Source organism: Hippocampus bargibanti, linkage group LG07 (genome assembly GCF_051943395.1).
Source record: "Hippocampus bargibanti isolate YZ-2025 linkage group LG07, ASM5194339v1, whole genome shotgun sequence".
In the NCBI taxonomy this organism is placed as follows: domain Eukaryota; kingdom Metazoa; phylum Chordata; class Actinopteri; order Syngnathiformes; family Syngnathidae; genus Hippocampus; species Hippocampus bargibanti.
Window position 1 is genome coordinate 13,370,156 of NC_142740.1, and position 22,458 is coordinate 13,392,613.

Here is a 22,458-nt window from a genome sequence, read left to right on the forward strand (position 1 = left end):
ACAGCGTCACACATGATGCTTGCTAAAAACTTCACAGGCATATTCAAAGCATTTTCCTGTAACGTGTTTTTTCTTTTTGGGGACCAGGTTTTTTTTTGTCCCCATACAACCTCAAATGGTCCCTAAAACGTGTCTGTGTAACCTTGTGTTTGTCCCCACAACCATGTATAAATGAGAGCACACACACACACACACACACACACACACACACACACACACACACACACACACACACACACACACACACGCACACACACACACACACACACGCACGCACATGCACACACACACACACACACACACACACACACAAACGGCTGGTGTAATATAAAATGAAACGAAGAATAATACAGTACTGTAGCAAGATGAAGAAGATGGTTCGTTGATCTATGATGCAAAGAAAAAGTCACATTTACAATTGGGATTCCAAAAATACATCTATCTATGCAAATATCTTGCAAAGAGTAAAGTGTATTTGTGTAGGGAGACTTACTCACTTATTCACTGCTGTCAGGTTTTGTGTCATACCCTTCAAAATAAACTACAGTACTGTACAGTATTCAATTTTAACCATGTACAGCTTAGTGAGAGTGTAAGATAAGGAAAACCCCAACTGACGTGCACTGCTCCTCGGTGTGCTTGAGTTTAAAAAGACTTCTAATCTCTTAAACCAATAAATGCAGGACACATAGGGGCAGAAAGACGACATACAGGAGCCAAACAATTCCACCTACCCACATCAATTTGACAACATATGCAATTTAATATGAAATAATACAACTTGGCAAAGCTAAAATGTGTGTTATTCACTTCAGATGACACTATCTGCTAGCTATCCGTTTATAAACGTGTGTTGTAGTTTACACTTGTGTAGCACTGTCTTGCATCATAATGAGAGCTGTCGAATATTGTGCCAGTCAAAGCCATTAGAAACAGTAAAGGCACAAAACTGTGATTCCTGTGTTGGTAAGTCATGTGATGAAGCTTCCCTAGCTCGAGGCACTTGATGTTCTGTAAGATATTTCCATCATGTGTTTACTTCATGGGAATGGTGGAATGCCTCAAAGACACTTCACTGAATGACAAACAAAACACTGGTAGAAAATTTGAAGATTTACATCTTCCTTCAGTGAACTGTTGTAACTTGTTCTGTTTTAGGACATGATGTGTCCAGAGGGTAAGACTGAAAGGCAATCCCTACTCAGCTGCAATACTGAGGAAAATATTGATTATTATCTCTCTTTCTCTCTCTCTCTCTCTCTCTCTCTCTCTCTCTCTCTCTCTCTCTCTCTCTCTCTCTCTCCCTCTCTCTCTTAATCACTTTCTCTTTCTTCCTCTCTCCCTCTTTCTTTCTTTCTTTCTTTCTTTCTTTCTTTCTTTCTTTCTTTCTTTCTTTCTTTCTTTCTTTCTTTCTTTCTTTCTTTCTTTCTTTCTTTCTTTCTTTCCTTCTTTCTTTCTTTCTCTCTCTTTCTCTCTCTCTCTCTCTGACTCTCTCTCAGGGAGTTGGGCCTGTATCAAGTAGAGGCTTCTTATTCCTGAAGTTAAATCCTCTTAGGATCTATTTCCGTTAGGTCTACAGCGTCTTTTTGAAAATCTCCATTAGACCTTCCTCATTGGCTGGATAGAACTCACACTTGCACGCAAAATCACACACCAAGCAGCAACAAACAGTTCAGTAAAGTAAATTGAGCGCAGACCATTGACAGTTTACTTTGTTCACAGCTTCAAGACATCGTTGTGTAAGGTAAGAAAAAAAGATTTCAAATTCCACTGTGGTGTTATTGTTCATTTGTTAATGCAGATTTATTGTAGATGTTTGCATTTATCAAGTATGCTATCTGTTTACGTTTACACTTTTAGTCTGAAGAGCTTTTCTGATTTTTCCCACTCATTGATTCAAATGCTTTATTTTTAACATTTTGATTTACTTGAGGATCATACAAAGAGTTTAAAATACCTAGAAATTATGTAGAATTAATTCAAAAGTACATTCTACAACAAAACTAATCACAAAGCGCAATTTATTTTGCTACAGTGTCATGGGACCATCTTTCCCAACAGAACTCACTATGTATCTCTTTCTTTCAAACACACATGCATTTCTTGAAATGTGTCAATGAAACGTTTCACTCATGTCTTGAACACGTATTGTAGATATAATTAATCACGGCAAATCTCCTCCAGTAAGAAAGACCATCAGCACAGATAAGCTTTACGGCTGCACCCAAAAAGGAAGGCGATCCTAATTGAAATAATGGCTAATGACAATTTGATCCGGTAAAGTTTTAATTGAGCAAATCAATCTACAGGTCAAATGGGGATGTGAAAATCCAACAAAAATATACTGTAGAAAAAGTTTGAGAATTAGCCGATATTGAAACCAAGTTTCATACCTGTATAACATACCAGTATTAGTAAACTGTGTAACAATGGGGTGAATCAAATGCAATGTTCACTATTTAAGCAAAATGTCTCCATATATTGCTCTTATATATTTGAAAGGGTGATCTTGTGCCAGCCCCAAGCCCGGATAAATACAGAGGGTTGTGTCATGAAGGGCATCCGACGTAAAAGCTTGGCCAAAACAAAGATGCGAATCAGACCTCTGAAGATGGAGGACACTGATTCGCTGTGGCGACCCCTAAAGGGAAAAGCCAAAAGCAGAAAAAGTTGCACATACAGTCCATTCTAAAAGCCCAATATCTAAAAGGACTAACAAAGCCACAAAGATACCCGCTACAGTCAACTAATCCTCTTAGACAGCATTAATTCAATTAAATATCATGAAGATCACTTTAAGAACTCTGGATTTTCAAAACTATCCAATCACTAATGCAAAATGGTCTTGCATGTAAAACATGTTGGTAGGTATTATTTTTTCAACCACCATCCCATTTCCACATACAGTAAAGTCTCGTTATATCGATATCGGTTATATTGATAGTACCGCTTCTTACGATACTATTTCTATGAACGCAAGGAGAAAATTACATGCGCACAGGGTCGGATATATCAATATTTTTTCGGACTCCCGAGAATATCGATATAACGAGACTTTACTGTAATTTATTCAAATTCTGCCACTTTACACAGAACCATGTGTGAGCAGATTGACCTGGAAGAAACGGCAACCCACACGGGTGAGTGAATCAGTGTTGAAACCATTTTAGTTTTAAAACTCACGAGGCTGCATAGAAGATTTTTAACTGATTTGACTTTAGTGGTTTGACATCTGCCTCACAGTGCAGAGGTCCAGAGTTTGATTCTAGGCTCTGGCCAACCAGAGCAAGAGTCTTTATTTTCTTATCTCGTCTTGTCCAGTTAGCACCCCATTTCACTATTTCAATATCATCCACAAGCCCGATTCTTCATGTCAGTGCGTTTTGATAATGCTGCAGAAATCTAACTCACGATTATTTGTCAATATTTCAAAAGGTCCCAAGGGTGTTATCAATGACTGGAGGCGGTTCAAACTAGAGAGCATGGAGCAGGAAAACCTGCCACCTGCAAAACGGGAACTGCTCAGACAAATGTCCTCCCCTCATCGGAAAAAGGACGACTCGCGGACAAATTTTAACCGCAAGGTATATATTTGATCTGAAGAGTTTTCAAAGAACCTGTGATATTTGTAATGCCCAACATTATGTTAAAAATCCGACCTGATTACTATATATATACAGTAAAGTCTCGTTATATCGATATCGGATATATCGATAGTCCCGGTTATATCGATGCTATGTCTATGCACGCACGGAGAAAATTACATGCAAACAGACAGGGTCGGATATATCGATAGTCCCGGTTATATCGATATTTTTTCGGACTCCCTTGAATATCGATATAACGAGACTTTACTATATATATATATATATATATATATATATATATATATATATATATATATATATACCGCTTATTACGATATATTTCTATATATGTAATTTATTCAAAATATAAAAGCATAAATATATATATATATATATATATATATATATATATATATATATATATATATATATATATATATATATATATATATTTATATATATATATATATATATATATATATATATCGATATAACCGGGACTATCGATATATCCGACCCTGTTTGCATGTAATTTTCTCCGTGCGTGCATAGAAATAGTATCGATATAACCGGGACTATCGATATATCCGATATCGATATAACGAGACTTTACTGTATATATATATATATATATATATATATATATATATATATATATATATATATATATATATATATATATATATATATATATATATATATATATATATATATATATATATATATATATATATATATATATATATATATATATATATATATATATATATCCCTACTGTCCAGAGGTGGCGGTGCCAGACTTCGCTATGATAGGTCCCTGCTCTAAGGTTTGGAGAAGCAGAAGACCATTTCTTGAGGCTACACTGATTGCTTCTGTTGTCATGACTGATTATGGTGTACGACTGTCCTGATTGCCCCATTTTCTCTGGTATCACCTCATCAGCATAGCTAAGCCTGTGTGGTAACGATCTCAGGAGTGTGTTGTAAGCACGATCCAAATTAAACCTCACACCGCTATGGTGATTTAGTGAAGGGTTTTGCTGTTTTATGAAAATAGCTTCTTTTACTCCCCTTTCAAACCATCTCTTTTCTTTCGCTAAGCAAAAGGAAATAGATAGCATACAGATGACGGCTGAATAAACCTTTTCATCGTTTCAGAAAAAGAACTGTACATAGTGCAAAATCTAAAATATACAGTATAAAAGCATATATGGAACTATTTACATAATGTGGCAATTTACAATGTATGTGACTTTTTTTATGTGCGTTTATTGAGAAGCCTGACAGCGGTGGGTACAAATAATCCAAAAATACCTTTCTAATTATTTTCAGATGAGTGTACAAGAGTATGAAATGCTCAAGGAGGAGGATGAGGGCTGTCTGAAGAAATACAGAAAGCGGTGCATGCAGGAGATGCATGACAAGCTTAGCTTTGGGCCAAAGTTTGAAGGCGTGCACGATTTGGACAGCGGGGAGGCGTTCCTTGAAGTCATTGAGAAAGAACATCACAGCACAGTGGTGGTAGTCCACATCTACAAGATTGGCGTCAAAGGCTGTGAAGAGCTCAACAACTGTCTCAACTGTCTGGCCACAGAGTATCCCACTGTTAAATTCTGCCGGATTGATGCAGTTTCCTCAGGTGCTGCTGAGAGATTCTCAGATGAGGTGTTGCCTACGCTTTTGGTCTACAAGGCAGGTGAACTGCTGGGGAACTTCTTGGCTTGCACACAGCACTTAAACGAGGAGTTCTTTGCCACAGATGTTGAGACCTTCCTCAACAGCTATGGTTTGCTCCCAGAGAAAGAGATACCTATGATGGATGATGAAGAAGAGAATGATGTGGAGTAACTAATCCTTTGCGATTGACGCGGGGGAAAAAATCGATTGTCTCGGTGGTTGTGTGTAGAGTTAATAAGTGTTATGAGCACATCCTAAAAGGAGTAAAATATGTGTTTGAGAAGTGTTCTATGCCAAGGCTATTAACGCACGTTGCTCTCAAATTTGTTTTGACTTCATGAAACTGAATTTGGATTTAAATTCTAATAGTACCAACACCCAAACAAAACCAAACACATTTTGTGTTCCTATAACTTAAACCAATAAGGTAGTCTGTTGTTTTGCACTGTTAGAATATATGACACATTACGGTTAATGGCAAAGTGCATAATGCAAGCATTGACAGGCTTTTTCACTTGCTGGATTGATTAATGAATCCCAAATTTATACTACAATTATTCAACTTGCTTTGATAGTTAACCACAAGGCTGTGTTAATAATTTTACTAAAGAAGTGTTAATGTTGACCCTGTTGTAATAATATCCAGGTAAATGAGAAGTGCATCTCTTTGAACATACAAAATTTTGTGCATACAATAAGTTCTTTAGTAAAAGTGCAACATTATTTGCATAAGCATTATATTTTGTTCAGGATTACATGACAGTATAAGTTAGATGGAGACACTGATTCGCTGTGGCGAACCCTGAAGGGGAAAACCTGAAGGGGAAAACTCAAAAGGAAAAGAAGAAGAAAGATGGCAGTGTATGTGGTCATAATTATCATTTGCCCATAATTGTGAAGAATAAAACAGCATAAAATTCCTGTTCTTGTTTGTTTACTCCAATCACATCCATGTCAAAATGTAAACCTTTACTTCGATCTAATTGGGAACTGCAGAAAAGATCATCATGTGGTGTTTTGAAAAATGTCAAGGATCATCATTTTTATGCCCATGCAGGAACATGGTAAGCATAGTGAGTTGAGTGAGTTTTTTCGTGATTAGATTATGACACTTAACCACTGTTAACCTCAGTAAGTTTTAATAATGCCGCTGCAGTGGATAGCAGTTTGCCTTCCTGGCGAGGGGTTCTGTGCTCACTCTAGACGGGTACCGGTATTCTCTCTTCTACCGACATCCCTCGAGTAATTCAAAAATTGATTGAAAATATCCCCTATTTTCACACACACACACACACACACACACACACACACACACACACACACACACACACACACACACACACACACACACACACACACACACACATTCAAGATCAAGAAGGAATGTTTTTTGTTTTTTGACAAAAACATGCATTGACTCATCCACTTAATGGCTGCCTCACTGTTTGCCCCTCCATTGGTCACATGTCCCTTCCCCCATATCTGACCTGATTATACTTTCCCGGTTGATTATACAGAGTCACTAATTATAGCATAATTTTTCCCTTTGTGTTTGGACTTTTGAGAGCCCAGCTGATATGCTCTAATTCACCCACATAAAAAATGTCACAGTGTCACTCTTCCTGGTCACCCACACTCACCAAATATGGACAATGGTGTGAATGGTATTACATAACGGAGATGTGTGTTTACTGGCGTTTGTCATGAATCAAAATATAAACAGTCATTACCGGTACTTTTAAGTTCACTTACGATAAAGTCCTTATTTACTGATGCGCTACAATTAATGCATCTGCTCTTTAAGGAAAACAAAATGATAAAATTTAGCCAGGACTTGTCCAATTGAGGGACGGACAGTTCATGAGAACAAATGCAACACAACAGCTGCTCAGTACTGGGACCTCCACTCAATAGACTGTTTGCTTACTTTGCTGTCCGGTCAACAAGGCGAAATACAGTAAAGTCTCGTTATATCGATATTCAAGGGAGTCCGAAAAAATATCGATATAACCGGGACTATCGATATACCCGACCCTGTTTGCATGTAATTTTCTCCGTGCGTGCATATAAATAGTATCGATATAACCGGGACTATCGATATATCCGATATCGATATAACGAGACTTTACTGTATCGGTAATGTCACACATATTCATTAAATACTCCATATTAGCCTATTGACTAACAGATGTGTCATAGATATATGATCAAATATGTATGTATTGGAAAAAGTGAAACATTGGTGTTTCTTGTGTGACTGCACGCACCAATAACCTATGCCTATGTCAATTAATGAGTGGGTAGTTGCATTGGGCACTTGGGGAGAACTGCATTTCACAGCCACTCTTTCCTTCTGGTCCATGTAATGTTAACATCTGAATCCTCTTGAATGGCCAAGTATGTAAAACACACAAGGAATTGGGTTACACTAATATTGCACCAACAAGCAAATGCGATAAACATATACATGACATTTTAAGTATCGGTAAATTTCCATAATGTAAGGGTAAGGGTATCGTTATGGAGCCGTACTACTTTTAAAAATGGGTCTTTCTGAATGTTCACTGGGAGGTAATTCCATAGAGACCAGCAAAGGAAAAGGTGTGATCCCTTCTGGGCCTCTGCTTCATTCTTGGTACAGTGAGACCTCAACTTACGAACTTAATTGGTTCCCAGACAGAGTGTGTAAGGCGAAAAGTGTGTATCTCAAAAAACAATTTCCCATAGGAAACCATTAAAATGGGAATAATCCGTTCCCGGGTTTCCATCAAATATACTTTTCAACTAAATAAGCCTTAAAACTACACACAACATGCCTTATCCTATGTATAATAAATGTGCTATTGTATTGTAATGAAAGAAATACACTGAATTGTATCATCAAGTCACTTTATTTACATTTGTGATGGTCATTTATGGCTTGATGGAATGGGGTTGGAGGTCGAAGGTAGGAATTGCTGTTTGGAAAGAGAGGCGCATTACATGAAGACTGTAATTAAAGAAATAAACTGTGCTGTAAAATAAAGTTTTATTTACCTTTTTGATGGTCGTTGATGGCTTATGAAAGGAGAGTCACCTTCCATAAGGACTGTTGGTAACTTAACCTCCGGTGCTGTTCGGTCGTGTGCTTCCGCCGAAGATCACTCCGCCAGCCGTGGTGGGTGTGTATTATGAAAATAGTGCTTATTATAAGGTTTAATTTTCATAAATTTGACGTTTGTAAGACGAAAAGTTTGTAACTTAAGGTGTTTGTAAGTTGAGGTCTCACTGTACCTCTAAAATGTCGATCAGCAGATCTGAAGCATTGGACAGGTGTGTAGGGACGAAGGAGCTCAGGCCATTTCAAGATTGAAAGAAAATACAGTAATTGGATTTTAAAAAGTATTCTCAATCAGGAAAATGATATTACATTGCATTGCCAATTTTATCACTTTTTTTGAGAAGCCAGTCAGTAAATTACTTCTCCCAAATCATTCCTTTCTGGTTAACAATATAGAAATGCCCTTCTCCATTTGTCCATGTCCGAGCAGGGCAAAAATAATAATAATAATAATAATAATAATAATAATAAATTATTTTTATATTATTTATAATAATATTCATAATAATAATATATTATTATTGTTATTATTTATAATAATATTCATAATAATAATATATTATTATTATTATTATTATTTTTATAATAATATTCATAATAATAATATATTATTATTATTATTATTATTATTGCTGGACAGCTCTGGGATATTGTGCTTTTTTGCACCTGTAAATGGGCAGCATCTTCACAGCCCGCTTTATCAGCGGAAAGGTCGGTGCTGTTGGACAGTCTGCGGCTAGATGGATGCATGGCTTGAGGAGCCCGCGATAACAAGAAAGGAGTGCCAGCGCAGAGCGCCGATGCGTATGTGGAACTGTTGCGGCTTGGAATTCAAGTGGATTTATGTGGGACAGTAGATGTGAGACAATCTGTTTTTATCAATGGATGCTACATCTGTGTGTTTGCTTGTAGTCGACGTGCACATTCCACCATGATGTCCCTGATCCACTGGTGAAGAGACGCTTTGATCCTCTCCTCTTTCATCTGGAACTGCTTCGTGTAACAAAGAGTGTACAGAAAGTGCTTAAGAATGAATGACTCTCTGTGTCTTTGTGTTGTCATGTTATTTGTTATGGTTTTGTTTTTTTTTTTTGTTCTTTTGACTTCAAGACGGCGCCGTGAGAGTGGCTGCCTTTCCAGCAGCTATTTTGTTTTTCTACTTTCATTCCTTTCATCACTTTACTGCTGTGAAATGTAAATTACTCCACTGCGAGACTAATAAAGGCAGATCCAATCCAATCCATCCAATTATCATTATTATTATTATTATTATTATTATTATTATTATTATTATTATTATTATTAGTAGTAGTAGTAGTAGTAGTAGTAGTAGTAGTAGTAGTAGTAGTAGTAGTAGTAGTAGTAGTAGTAGTAATAGTAGTAGTAGTAGTAGTAGTAATAGTAGTAATAGTAGTAGTAGTAGTCAGTGATGTGCAGTCAGGGGAGGCAGGTGAGGCTGTGCCTCACCTGTCATCATGGAAATATCAAATGACAAAATAAATTAAACGGTTATATTTATTTCGTGATTTGTACTTTAACATTCTTTTCCATTTAACTTCACCATTTTTGGATTTTTTTTTTTCAAAATCGCTGAATTTTCACATTTGCCATTCAGATACTAAGTAGAGACGAGCAGTGAGGCACCAGCCGGCTGAGCCTCACCATGGATTGCGCAATGACTATGCTAACTGTGCTGGCTTGCTCTACAGTGAGACCGCATTGCTGTCCCTCTGCATATCACTATTAAAGTGTTCAAAAGCTTTTAGTATATGAACTAAATTTCTACAGTTTAGCTGGTGTATATAATGTACAGTCACTGAACATTATAAACACTGTACAGTGTTTATTGTATTTTATTTTTATCAAAACTGTGTGCATAGGTGAGGCACACAGTTCTCCTGCCTCATGACAGGGTGATTACAGATTCTGCAGAATAATAGAATTAGTGACAGCAAGCTACAGTAAACAGTTAGCAAGTAAAGTGCAACCATCCAGTCATTTTTTTCTTCAGCTTCTCAGCTTTTTGGCCAAGAAGGATCTCATTGAAACTATTCCTGAAGCAACAAAGTTGCTCCAGCTACTACAGCATTATTGGAGCGGTCATTCAGCACTGAAAAGACAAAACTTACAGTCGGAACAGGACTGATCAATGACAACTTTCTTCACTGGCAGTGATCTCCATTGAGACAAAGAGACTTGGACTTCATTTAAAGTAAAGGTAACACAATAATAACGTTTTTTAAAATTATTTTTTTCTGTGTTACAGTTTGTATAGAGTATATAAAGAATGCTGACATGACATTTTAAACAAAACACGTGCCAATCAAATGGTGAATAAGCTACTCTGTGGAGTTCATATGTTTGTAAATCTGACTGTGATGACGTCAGTGCCTCACCAGCCATGAACCTCACCGCACGTCACTGGTAGTAGTAGTAGTAGTAGTAGTAGTAGTAGTAGTAGTAGTAGTAGTAGTATACATATATGGATTGATGTAATATATAATGCTACTGGACCCTCCGCACCCTGCCCACCACCTTTTCCAGCTACTCCCCTCAGGCAGGCGCTACCGATCCATGCGCACCAAATCCAGCAGACATTTAAACAGCTTCTTCCCCCAAGCCATTAACTCTTTGAACTCTTTCAACAGTAGCCAAAATGGAACTGTATAGTGCCACTTAGCAGTTTTTTTGACAACGATACTAGTGCAGCGTGTTCTTCCGGAAACAAATTCCTTGTGTGTCCTACATACTTGGCAATAAAGATGTTTCTGATTCTGAACATGCTTCATGTAACAAAGAGGGTACATTAAGTGCTTAAGAATGAATGACTCTATTTCTTTGTGTTGTCATAGTATTATTATATTTGTGTCATATTGTCTTTGTGTTGTCATAGTATTATATTTGTTCTTTAGACTTCAAGATGGCGCCGCAAAAATGGCGTTTGTTGATCGCGGCACACGCGTGTGTGTGTGTGCGTGTGTGCGTGCGCGCATTCGTGTGTGAGTGCGTGTGCGTGCCTGGATGCGTGTGCGCGTGCGTGCGTGTGTGCATGTGTGTGTGCGTGTGTGTGCGTGTGTGTGTGAGAGTGAATGAGTGAGTGTGTGTGTGTGTGTGTGTGTGTGTGTGTGCGTGTGTGTGTGTGTGTGTGTGTGCGTGTGTGTGTGTGTGTGTGTGCGTGCGTGTGTGTGTGTGTACGTGTGTGTGTGTGTGTGTGCGCGCGCGTGTGTGTGTGTGTGTGTGTGTGTGTGTGTGTGTGTGTGTGTGTGTGTGTGTGTGTGTGTGTGTGTGTGTGTGTGTGTGTGTGTGTGTGTGTGTGTGTGTGTGTGTGTGTGTGTGTGTGTGTTTGTGGCTCTCACTGAAAAACTTTTCTAAATATTTTGGTTTTATGGCTCTCTTAGTCAAAAAGATTCCCGATCCCTAATGCAAACAATTTCTAAAATTTGTCGTTATCGGTGACGGGTTTTGTCTGCCGTAAAGCTGAACACATATCTCCCACAATCCACCAGGCGTCAACGACTGCTCATCGCAGTTGTGCGCCTGCGCCGTCCGTCACCCTTGGAAAATGGCGGCACACTTATTGCAAGACTTAGATGGGTCCGAGTTGTCTAAGTTATCTAAAGGGACATTTAACAAACTCGAGAAGATTATATCGGATCAATATTATGAAATCGACACGCTCAAATCCCAGCGGGAGCAATTTAGAGTTGATTGTGGTAAGATATGTGCCAATATTTTGCTCGTAAGTGGCGCTACTAAAACGCTTGGCTACGCACACAATGCACGCAGTTTTGTAAACAGTCGGTCTAGTGGACAATTCTGCTTTTATTTCATTTTAAGCTCGCTCTTGCGGGTGCATATAGTGCACATTTACTCACAGTCGACATGCTGCATTCTGTTTTAAATCAGTCCGTAAAATTAATGCTAATGTTTAGTAGCTACCAGTCACGTAAATATGTCACTGTGCTTTCGATTGATTCAATTTCTCTCCCAGAACAACATTTCTTTGACAAGGTGAAACAACTGGCTCAATGTCAAGAAGACTTTCTGAAACAGACACAAGAACATAGTACACTGCAAGAGGAGTTGGAGAAAATCGGTAACACTTTGTGATCCCAATTTTTGTCATCTCCTAATCATTTATGCTAACTACGTACGTTGCTTGTTGTAAAGCGGACGAGCTCAAACTTGCACGTGAGAAGAACCATCACTATGAACTGGTTCAAGAGAAGTCATTTTCAGAACAGGTAAAGAAGATTACTTGTTCAGTCCTTTAGTTTGTGAGTTTGTTAGTTGGTTGGTTTGTTTGCTCACCGAAGATAGCCATTTACTCCCTAAACAATGACCTAGTTTTTAACAGTTTTTGCACATCCCAATGGAACAGCATTACTGCTATAACCATTGCGGCTCTGAGCTATATTCCACAGAACTTGACACTTTAACTCATTCACTGCCAGACGTGCAAAAATGTGTCCACTCCAATGCCAGAGTTTTTGTCATTTTCACTCAAATTCCAGGACCCACAGAATATTGAGTTTGAGGACTACATAAACATCTAATGCAGAACCCTTAGACTCTCTTCTTTCATTAGAAAAAAAAGAGTTAATTCCTAAGTAATATGGTTCCGGAGTAATGAGAGGTCAAGTGGGGGAGGCTGTACAAAAGGCAAATTCTACCCCCTCCTGGAAAGGAAAAAAACATTGCCAGTGTCCTTGAGTGTTCAGAAAGGCGCTTGTAAATCAAATGTGTTATTATTATTATTAAAAAACAAAACCCGAACAAATTCGGCAATGTCGCTCCACGTCATATTTTCACTTCCCGAATAATTCTGGGATTGGCAGTGAATGAGTTAAACAGTAGTTATTTTTGACTTTTTTTATTAGTTAATTATTAGTTAATTATTAAATTATATGGGTCTGGAGTTGTATGAGCTTGAAATAAGCATGGCTGTCCAAAATACAATGCAGTTGATACGTATTGGTTTATACAGCTAGTATTCTCTCATATGGAATTCTGTCAAACGGAAATTCCTTAATCACAAAATAAATCTTGTATTTTTTGTTTTTACCACTAGTTGATAGCAAAAACCAGTTTCCTACAATGGAAATTCCAATATCCGGAACACGGAATAATAATCCATGCAAAATTGTGTCATTTCATGCTCGATATACGGAAATAAAGTTGTTCCGCCATTTTTCTTGCCGGTGACATAGTTGCGGTTACCTGCACAGAGGATGATGCGCAGTAATATGGGAAATCCCCAGGTTATCCACATAAACTCGCTTTCGAAATGGTGCGTCGTTTAGTGTAGTGTAGCAGTTGTATTAGGTCGTTCTAGTCTGTAGCAATGTCGTTAATCATGGCATCCAAACGTAAGACAGTCATTCTGAGCGTAGAAGAAAGAGTGAAGTGTATTAAACTGAGCCAAGAAGGATATAAAGTCGTACGAATTCAAGAAATACTTGGAGTAGGTAAAACGCAAGTGTACAACACGATAAAAAACAAAAACATTATGCAACAGTACAACGCAGGCGAGTTGATTGCGATACATAAGTTACTGGGGCCCCGAAAGACAAAATATACGGAGGTGAATGACATGATGATGCCAACGCTGACCACCTTCCCTCTGACATTGAGCCACCATCCAGCAAAGAAGAAATGGAGACGGTTTCAAAACTGCTCCTCTATACACCAGAGTCACCCGATGTTACTGATCAGCGGGACAGTTACTAACATGGAAAAAGGGAAATGCTGCCCCCTCGTGATAGGGAAAAACAAACATTGCCAACGCTTTATCGGCACCCATGCAAGAAAAACCAAAACCCGAATACATTCGGAAATGGCAGTGAATGAGTTGCTCAAGACATCTGCATAATTGCACACTTGGTGTACCGCTGATACTGGTACTGGTCGATTTATAATTTTCTGCACCAACTATGGGATAGTTATTGTATCGTTACTGGTATTGTATTCTACCACTGATTGTTTTAGCTCTGCTTGATATTTGGCACATTGTCTCACAGCTGCAATTGGGTGGTACCACGGCGCAACAGTATACCTATATTACGAAAGGTCTTTCCATACATTTTTGTCGTGTCCTTGTTTATGATTATACTAGAGCAGCCTGTACGACCAGAGACAAATTCCTTGCATGTTGTAATAAAGATGATTCTGAGTCTGATAAGCAAGTCATTAAGATTGTCCCTGTTCACTCCCCGACATAAATATGTATGGTTGTTTTAACACTTTGATCTGCATTTTTATTCACTAAATTTTAGACAAAGCTGTCAAATGCCAAGGAAGAACTGGAGGCACAAAAGCTTGAGCTTGTGCGGACACTTGAGAGGAGAGGTTTGGAAGTGGAGCACTTAAATGGTATATGCATCTTAATCCAACCATGTATCTTCTTTAATTTCGTTATTACCACCGGTCCGTATTAGGGTTACTGGAAAAATTGAATCTGTCCCTTGTATGTGCTTTTTCGTTACAATTTATCTGTCAGTTTATTTTTGTTCCTCGCCACATTACACTCCCAACTACAACTCACAACTTTTTTTCCTGTCCAACTAGATGACTTGAGGCAACTGAATGATAAGTTGGTGGAGGTCAATGCCACCAACATGTCTCAGCAGCTGAGGTTAGATGAACTTGAAGCATCAGAAGTCAACATCAAAGTGAGTTAATAGTGTATTTAAATATTAACCCAAAAATGTGATTTCATGCACTACACTGTATGTTGCGGCTAGACTGACAAATTTGCCAACATTGGGCTTTTTCATAATAATCAACCAGGGTTTCACCGATTTAATCGCTACTACTGTTGATGCTCCCCAGTCTTACTTCCTTCCGAAGTTGTAATGGTACAATTTCTATGGACATTTATGTTTGTCAGTATATTGCGTGTATGAGTTACATCCTTCCCTATTATCTGGTCCAGAAACAGTACGGTAATATAATATTGATACGATCTAATTTGGATTAATTCTTTAATTGTGATAAAATTTCAGTCAAAGTCTCTTTCTCTTTCACATCTATTTTGTGTGTAGTGGGCAAGCTTGAGCATATCCCAGTTGTCATTGGACAGCCCACGGTGTACACGTGTGTGTTCCTTCGAAACTCAACTTTGGTCTCTTCTGTCCAGAGAATATACATTGCATGTATTTTATTTATTTATTGCTGTTCATGATCAGCCGATTAAATTTTTTTTGCCAATTATCAGAATTGGTATCTGGTTCAAAAAAGTCATATTAGTAGTGTAATATTATGAAATTCAATGTACAAACAGTAAAGGAACATGACTTGTGATGGTTTGACATTCCAGTACAAGGAGAAGCGTATGGAACAAGAAAAAGAGCTCCTGGATGGACAAACATCTTGGTTGAATGCAGAGTTGAAGGCCAAAAGCGAAGAACTTTTGAGCCTGTCCCGACAGAAGGGGAAAGAAATCCTTGACCTGAAATGCAGCCTGGAGAATAAAATAGATGAGGTGTGTTTCTTTCCTTTACTGATAGAGTAACTGTGAAAACATTATGCATAGAGATTTAATTAGTTTATGGTCCATGTATTTTGTAGTTGAACAGGGTCCAGGAACAGGTGGCCAGTCTGAAGACATTAAATGAAAACCACCAAAAACAAAATGATGATCTAATCCACCAGCTGAAAGAAGTAAGTGCAACCTACTTGATGTTTTTCCTTTTCTTCTTGTTATTATGGGAAAATGAAATTGAATGTATTTTCCAGAGTATACGTTTAGGGGGTAACTATTTCACAGAAACAGGTGATCTCGGTTCACACTTCCAATCCCAGATCCATAATTGTGGGCACTTTCATAAATACGCTCCAAATGTGCAGTGCTTCACTTGGATCATTCGGAAATTGAGAGTGTTCAAATGTGCCATGTGCTTTATCAGAGTGCACAATTAATAATATGTTTTCCATTTCTTTTTGTTCTTCCATTTCTTCTACTGTGTTCTGATTAGCCATACAATAATATGCAATTCGTCTGTGTAAGCTCTCAGTCGTACAGGACTGGTCCATCGATTAAAAGGTTTCTTCAACCGTCATCTGTACTTCTTTAAAGGTGTCGGACGTTTCGCTTCCTATCCAAGAAACTTCGTCAGCAAACTAAAGAAAGAAGTTTCCTGACGAAGTTTCTTGGATAATAAGCGAAACGTCCGACACCTTCAAAGAAGTACAGATGACGGCTGAAGAAACGTTTTCATCAATAATATGCAATTATTCTTTAACTTGTTCATTACCACCGTCTTATTTTTATCATGCTAGAGGACACATCCATAGTATACAGTCGCAAAATCATGTTGACTTCCTTATGGCGGTTGGTAAAAATAGGGGAATTCATTCTGATTCTGATTTACCATGTTTATTTGTTTAAGGCAAAAGAGCAGCAGACCACGGTCGAGGAAAAGTTCAGAAATGAGCTGAATGCCAACGTTAACCTCTCCAACTTATACAAGGTATATTTTGTGAGAGAGTTTATTCCAAGAAGACACAAACATTTGGTACTCTATTGGTTAAAATTGACACTCAGTAAATGCTAATGCATTAATATCACTCCAGGGAGCCGCAGCTGATTCTGAGGCCAAAGGAGAAGAGCTGAGTCGAGCAGTAGAGGAGCTTCATAAACTGCTGCAGGAGGCAGGAGAGGGTATGAGACAACAACTCAATAATGTCACATTTATCCATGGAGGAAGACTTGACCCTGTATTTGCTCTGTTTCCTCCTTTGGCTACAGCTAACAAAGCTCTTGAGGAGAGTTTGCAAGTAGCCAATGCTGCTTCGCATAAGACTGTTGCAGAGCTGAAGGAGAAGATCCAAGCACTTGAGAAGGAATTGGACAATGCCAATGAGCTCCTTTCATATTCTAAAATAAGAGGTAATTTGGTTCTGTTTTTCCCTTGAATGCAGTACATGAGTGTCTCATGGTTATATCTTGATCTTTAACTGTCTTACATTTTAGCGAACATTAACAACATCAACAAAAATCAATGTGTTTGCAATTATTTTTGTTTTATCATTCGTTCATTGCTTGCTTTTTTATTTATTTTGTGTCCAGGTCCAGTTGGCACAACATCTATCCATACTGAGGCGCAAATGACAACTGTGTCTCCAACAGCTTCTGCTGTGGCAAAGATTAAACCTGAAATGAAGCTCACTGAAGTATGTGAAATTCAATCAAATTCTTAAAATATTTTTTTTAACCGTAGTGCAGTTCACATGATTTACTTCTGACACGTTGAAGTACCATGCAAATTAGGCCTTTTAAATTCATTTAGTATCTCAGAATTTAAAGGACAACAGACTTGGACTGACCGCATTTTACAAAGATTCCACCGCACTTTGCGCTGAATATTCAAGGAGTCTTGTATTTGAGTTGATGACGATGCCGGAAGTTACGTGTTACGCCGGTGGGATAACAGCTGTCATCCTCTCAGCCTGATAATGGGAAGGAAGGTGCTTCCAGTGGTGAAAGAGAGCAATCGCCAATATGTATATTAGTGGAGCAAACCAATCGGACAAGCATCCAGCTGCTGTTAGCTTGTAGCCGTAGCGCACCGGCCGGAGTGGAACGAGGAGCTAACCGGAGTTAGCGCTTCGCCGCTTGGATAACTGCTGTCATCCTCTTTTGTTGTTTCTGCTCCTCTTGAGGCTGATCATCTAGCTTGTAAATTATTTTGTTGAACGTATATAAGTAAAATGGAGCTGTTCCAAGCCAAAGATGATAAAATTTGTATAGAAGGCCATTCATACGCAAGTTCTCCAAATCTGAACTTTCTGAACCCATTGTTTTGATTCTGGAGCAAGGCAGTTTGTGGGTGGGCCAGGATCGCCGGATTCGCCCAGGTTCCCAATGTGACGTCACGAACACGGGAGCAGGATTTTCTGAATCTCTCCAGTTTCGAGCTCATTAGTGGCACTTTTGAGAATCTTTAAGTAATTCTTATTGGTGTATTGCGTTTGACTAAAAATTTCAGGTTGCGTGTTTTTGGGTATTTTAGATGATGTAAAACGTTTTTCTGATGTCAGTTAGGCACCCAAAAATGGTGTCTGTTGTCCATTAAAGGTCTGTGTTTATTGTGGTCACTGTTTCATGTGGTTTGTTCCTTATTGGTGTTTTTTGCAGTTATATACTGCATTTGTAGAAAGCCAGGAGCAGTTGCAGTTGGAGCGCCTGGAGAACAAGCGTGTCAACAAGTATCTCGATGACATAGTGCAAGAAGTGGAGGGAAAGGCTCCCATTCTGAAACGGCAGAGGGATGAGCATGAGCGCATGCAGAAATCTGTAACCAGTCTTTCTGCCAAGCTGGAGCAAGCTGTAAAGGTATGTGGTGCCTTAGTTAGTGATCTCTGGAAGCAGCCAATAATCTTGTAATGTGACTTTTGCTGCTTTGGAGTCCCGTCAAGAAAGAAAACCTCATTATATTTTTAGCATTATTTGTAACCATGACTTTTTAAAACCTTGGTAAACTCTGAAGCAGTAATCAAACAATGTCAATGAGCTTGAAATTGAAATTGCTCACTATATGACAAAAAGCTTGGAAAATAAGACTCTACATCTGGCATCCAGCACTCACTTCAGAATCAGAAAGCCTTTAATTGTACCACAATGGGGAAAATTTCAAAATCCCACGCGGGCCCGGGGAGAATGTGCAAACTCCGCACTGGCAGGCTAACCACGCGGCTACCAGCTAATTTACTGTTGATCTTTAATATGAACATTCGTTTTTTTTTAAACAATGTAAAAAAAAAATCAGAAATCCTCATTTAGAAATTAGTCACGTGTGCATTTGACTGTTTATCTGAACTGTGCCATACAGGCATAGTCTATGTCGAGACAAATAGCACATTTTCCTTGTCATTTTCTACTGCAATATGCTGTCTCTTTCTCTCTGAGGTATACAAGCCCTAATTTTCATTTTGTACACTAAATCATTGGATGTTTGTTTTACCTCTTTCATTTTTATGTTGTTGTTTTTTTGTCTGGCAGGTCTTAGCATTCATCCTATTCTATTATTGACAGCATTTTTCCATTGTCATTTAAAGTCATTGGATTTCAATGGTTGCTCCCTCTATGTGTTTCAGGAGGTGCACCGCCTGCAGAATGAAGCTGATGAAGCCAACAAGCGTTCCTCTGTTGTAGAAAGGGACAATAAAAGATTGGAATTGCAGCTTACAGATATGGCTCAGCAGGTATGGCTCAGCAAAAACATTTTTTAAATCAGGAAAATCTGATCCATGATTCTTTTTAGGTGCGCGTGCTTCTGATTGAGCTTGAGGAGGCCCGAGGAAACCACGTGTTTCTTGAGGAGGACTTGAGTTCTGCGGATGTTAGCAGTACCTCAGAAGTCATTAGTCAACACCTGGTGACCTTCCGTAGTGTGGAAGAGCTACAGAAGCAGAATCAGCGTCTGCTGGTGGCCCTCAGGGATCTCAGTGAATCCCAAGAGAAAGAAGAGTTGGAAGCCTCTGACTACAAGTGTGTTAATATCATTTATTTTATGACACGCCATTGATGTTTCTTTGGCTGGAATTGTACCGCATGTCTTAAGTGTCTGATTTGAACTTCCCCGATGCAATTCATTATTTAAATGTATTTTTCAAATGACTAATTTGCAATATTCATGGGGCCCAAATTTCCATTAACTAATGTAAACAACGTCTTCTGAGATAATATCAGGCTTCAGCAAGTAAACATTTATGAATAAAAATAATATTACTCCACTGACCATTACTGGAAAACACAGTATCCTTAATCAGCGGTCTGTGCACCTGAATATCTACATTATATTAATGGTCTATGTTTCTTGACCGGCGCATATGCAATTTCATGCATTTTCCCTTCAATTCATGCTGCCCTTATTGATACCTGCAGAAATGTCCAGATGATATGATGAAGAATTGAGCTAATCAGTATGAGCTTTCACAGGCGAGGTGAAGTGGAGCAGAGCTTGGAGACGACCTTGGCTGAGGTGGAGTCTTTGAGGGAGCAACGCAGCCAACACATAAAGATGGCAGAGACCATTGTGAGGCAAAGAGACATGTACCGTGTGCTGTTGGCTCAGGCAACGGGAGTCAGCTTCCCTAAGCAAGGTATCACTAACAATGTAATCCATAAGGCATCTCTAAATTGACCATGACAAAAAAGTTAGACATTTGATATAATCACCCTCCCCCCTCCAAAAAAATCATTACATCTAATATAATGTTAGCGTCCCTATTCTATATAGCTTCATTTTCTGTTTCAGGGATATCATCTGACGAGCTCACCCTTACGTCCACCCCTCACCGTTCACCTGCAGCCACACCCACCACTGGGACGCCCACTGCACTCATATCCATGGCAACTGACACTGCTGAAGCGTTGGAGGCCAAGGCAGCCTTGCGACAGGTATGTCAAGATTGGTATTGTAATGTTAGTGCACAGAGATAGGGGTTGTCAGTAAGAACCTCAAAATTTGATTTGAGTTTGTGATTCCATTTCAGTGTGACTCTTCATGTTGCAATTTGATTTGTCATTGGGTTTTATATATTCGTGTTTACTTTCTTTAAATTCATTGAAATGAGTGAAATCAGTCTGACCACATATTCTGACTCATTGCTGAAACTTGGCAAGAAATTTAATGTTTATGTTGACGTGTACAGCTGTTGACCAAATACTCTTAAGCTTAACTAAAGATTTTTTTAATGTGAAATAAGACATTTTTCTTGCACATGCAGCTGCAGGAGGTGTTTTCCTCCTATAAGAAAGAACGATTGGAGAGTGACAAGGCACTGACTGAGCAGAATGACAAACTTCTGGAGCAGCTTTCAGATCTTCGCTCCCAGAATGCAAAGATGGCAACGCAGTTGGAGTTTGCTTCCAAGAGGTCTGTTCTCTCTTCAAAGCGAGACCATTTCCTACTATATACAGTAAAGTCTCGTTATATCGATATCGGTTATATCGATAGTACTGCTTATTACGATACTATTTCTATGAACGCAAGGAGAAAATTTACATGCTGCAGGATCGGATATATCGATAGTCCGGTTATATCGATATTTTTTCCGACTCCCGAGAATATCGATATAACGAGACTTTACTGTATTTGAATTACTCCGGAACCTCTCAAGGGAGAACAACACCATTCTGTGATTCTGATTCATTTCAATGTACAAAAAATGAGATAGATTATTTCAAATATTGATTCTAAAACCTATTAGCTTATCCATCTGTTACAACAATATATTGAGCTCCATTTAAAGGACAACCGACGTCTCCGGGCAAGTTGTGTCCATAATTTGTAAAATGGCTTAAAATGACTTCTACTGGGCGTATTTTAATAAGATTCCACCGCATATAGCTATATTTTACATTTTAAAAAACTCGCTCTGAACATTCAGGAAGTCTTGTTTTTGATTTGGTGACGAGTCCTCGCGTGACATCAGTAAAGGACCGCCTCCTGACCGTAAAAAAGACGCATTGTAGCGTCTTTCCATCACGTCAATGTATTTTGCTGTACTGTTTTTTTTGAAACCCTTGTGTTACATCCAAAAGCCGCCAGCAGAGGGAGTCAAGCTCCATGGAAGGAATATATCAGGGCTGATTCATTCCTCACAGCTCGGTGGCCATTTTATTGCCTCTTTATGGGTGAGACACCCCCCCCCCCCCCCCCCCCGCCCGTTTGCCTCAAAATGACACGGAATAAATTCTTTAATCGGTTGCAAACATGTATGTTGTCCTCTTCACAACTATTTGAATCATATTCATAACTGGATGTGTAACAAGAAAGCATATTATCTGAATCTGAAGCCATTGTTTTTATTCTCCAGCAATGCAAGACGTCTTGGCGTGATTTCACGAACTGGGGGCGGGACTTTCTGAAAATGCCCAATTCGCAGCTCAATTTTTTGCAGATTTTGCACACTTTAAGTCATTTTTATTGGTGTTTTGCATTTGACTAAAAATATCATACTGCGTGTTTTGGGTATTTTAGATGCTGTAAAACGTTTTTCTGGTGTCAGTTAAAAAACAAAAAAGTGATGTCGGTTGTCCTTTAAGTATACGCTCAAAGCTGCCAATATTTTACTCTTGACCTAACA

General features: G+C 38.7%; 2 protein-coding genes across 4 annotated transcripts in view; both read left to right on the top strand.

Moving 5' to 3' along the window:
* Positions 1 to 1,474: 1,474 nt before the first annotated feature.
* On the top strand, positions 1,475 to 6,185 carry pdcb (phosducin b). Its single transcript, XM_089000627.1, has 4 exons — positions 1,475 to 1,744; positions 3,094 to 3,140; positions 3,436 to 3,584; positions 4,920 to 6,185. The coding sequence occupies exons 2-4, from the start codon at positions 3,098 to 3,100 to the stop codon at positions 5,433 to 5,435; spliced, it is 708 nt and encodes a 235-aa protein (XP_088856753.1). The 5' UTR covers positions 1,475 to 1,744; positions 3,094 to 3,097; the 3' UTR covers positions 5,436 to 6,185.
* Positions 6,186 to 11,907: 5,722 nt separating this feature from the next.
* tprb (translocated promoter region b, nuclear basket protein) overlaps positions 11,908 to 22,458 on the top strand; it is a 34,690-nt gene continuing 24,139 nt past the window's right edge. For all 3 annotated transcript variants that reach the window (XM_089000251.1, XM_089000252.1, XM_089000253.1), the window contains exons 1-17: positions 11,908 to 12,077; positions 12,356 to 12,460; positions 12,535 to 12,608; positions 14,640 to 14,736; positions 14,932 to 15,035; positions 15,683 to 15,847; positions 15,934 to 16,026; positions 16,755 to 16,835; positions 16,939 to 17,026; positions 17,114 to 17,254; positions 17,435 to 17,538; positions 18,503 to 18,700; positions 19,462 to 19,569; positions 19,629 to 19,855; positions 20,306 to 20,469; positions 20,625 to 20,767; positions 21,097 to 21,245. In XM_089000251.1, the coding sequence (XP_088856377.1) occupies positions 11,927 to 12,077; positions 12,356 to 12,460; positions 12,535 to 12,608; positions 14,640 to 14,736; positions 14,932 to 15,035; positions 15,683 to 15,847; positions 15,934 to 16,026; positions 16,755 to 16,835; positions 16,939 to 17,026; positions 17,114 to 17,254; positions 17,435 to 17,538; positions 18,503 to 18,700; positions 19,462 to 19,569; positions 19,629 to 19,855; positions 20,306 to 20,469; positions 20,625 to 20,767; positions 21,097 to 21,245 (2,192 nt within the window). In that variant the 5' untranslated portion in view covers positions 11,908 to 11,926. The remainder of the gene's footprint in view (positions 12,078 to 12,355; positions 12,461 to 12,534; positions 12,609 to 14,639; positions 14,737 to 14,931; positions 15,036 to 15,682; positions 15,848 to 15,933; positions 16,027 to 16,754; positions 16,836 to 16,938; positions 17,027 to 17,113; positions 17,255 to 17,434; positions 17,539 to 18,502; positions 18,701 to 19,461; positions 19,570 to 19,628; positions 19,856 to 20,305; positions 20,470 to 20,624; positions 20,768 to 21,096; positions 21,246 to 22,458) is intronic.

Bases quoted from the DNA above. Each gene is read 5' to 3' on its own strand.
- pdcb (XM_089000627.1), top strand. From the start codon at position 3,098: ATGTGTGAGCAGATTGACCTGGAAGAAACGGCAACCCACACGG. The intron at 3,141-3,435 runs GTGAGTGAATCA...ATATTTCAAAAG, and splicing joins AGAAACGGCAACCCACACGG to GTCCCAAGGGTGTTATCAAT. The intron at 3,585-4,919 runs GTATATATTTGA...AATTATTTTCAG, and splicing joins GGACAAATTTTAACCGCAAG to ATGAGTGTACAAGAGTATGA.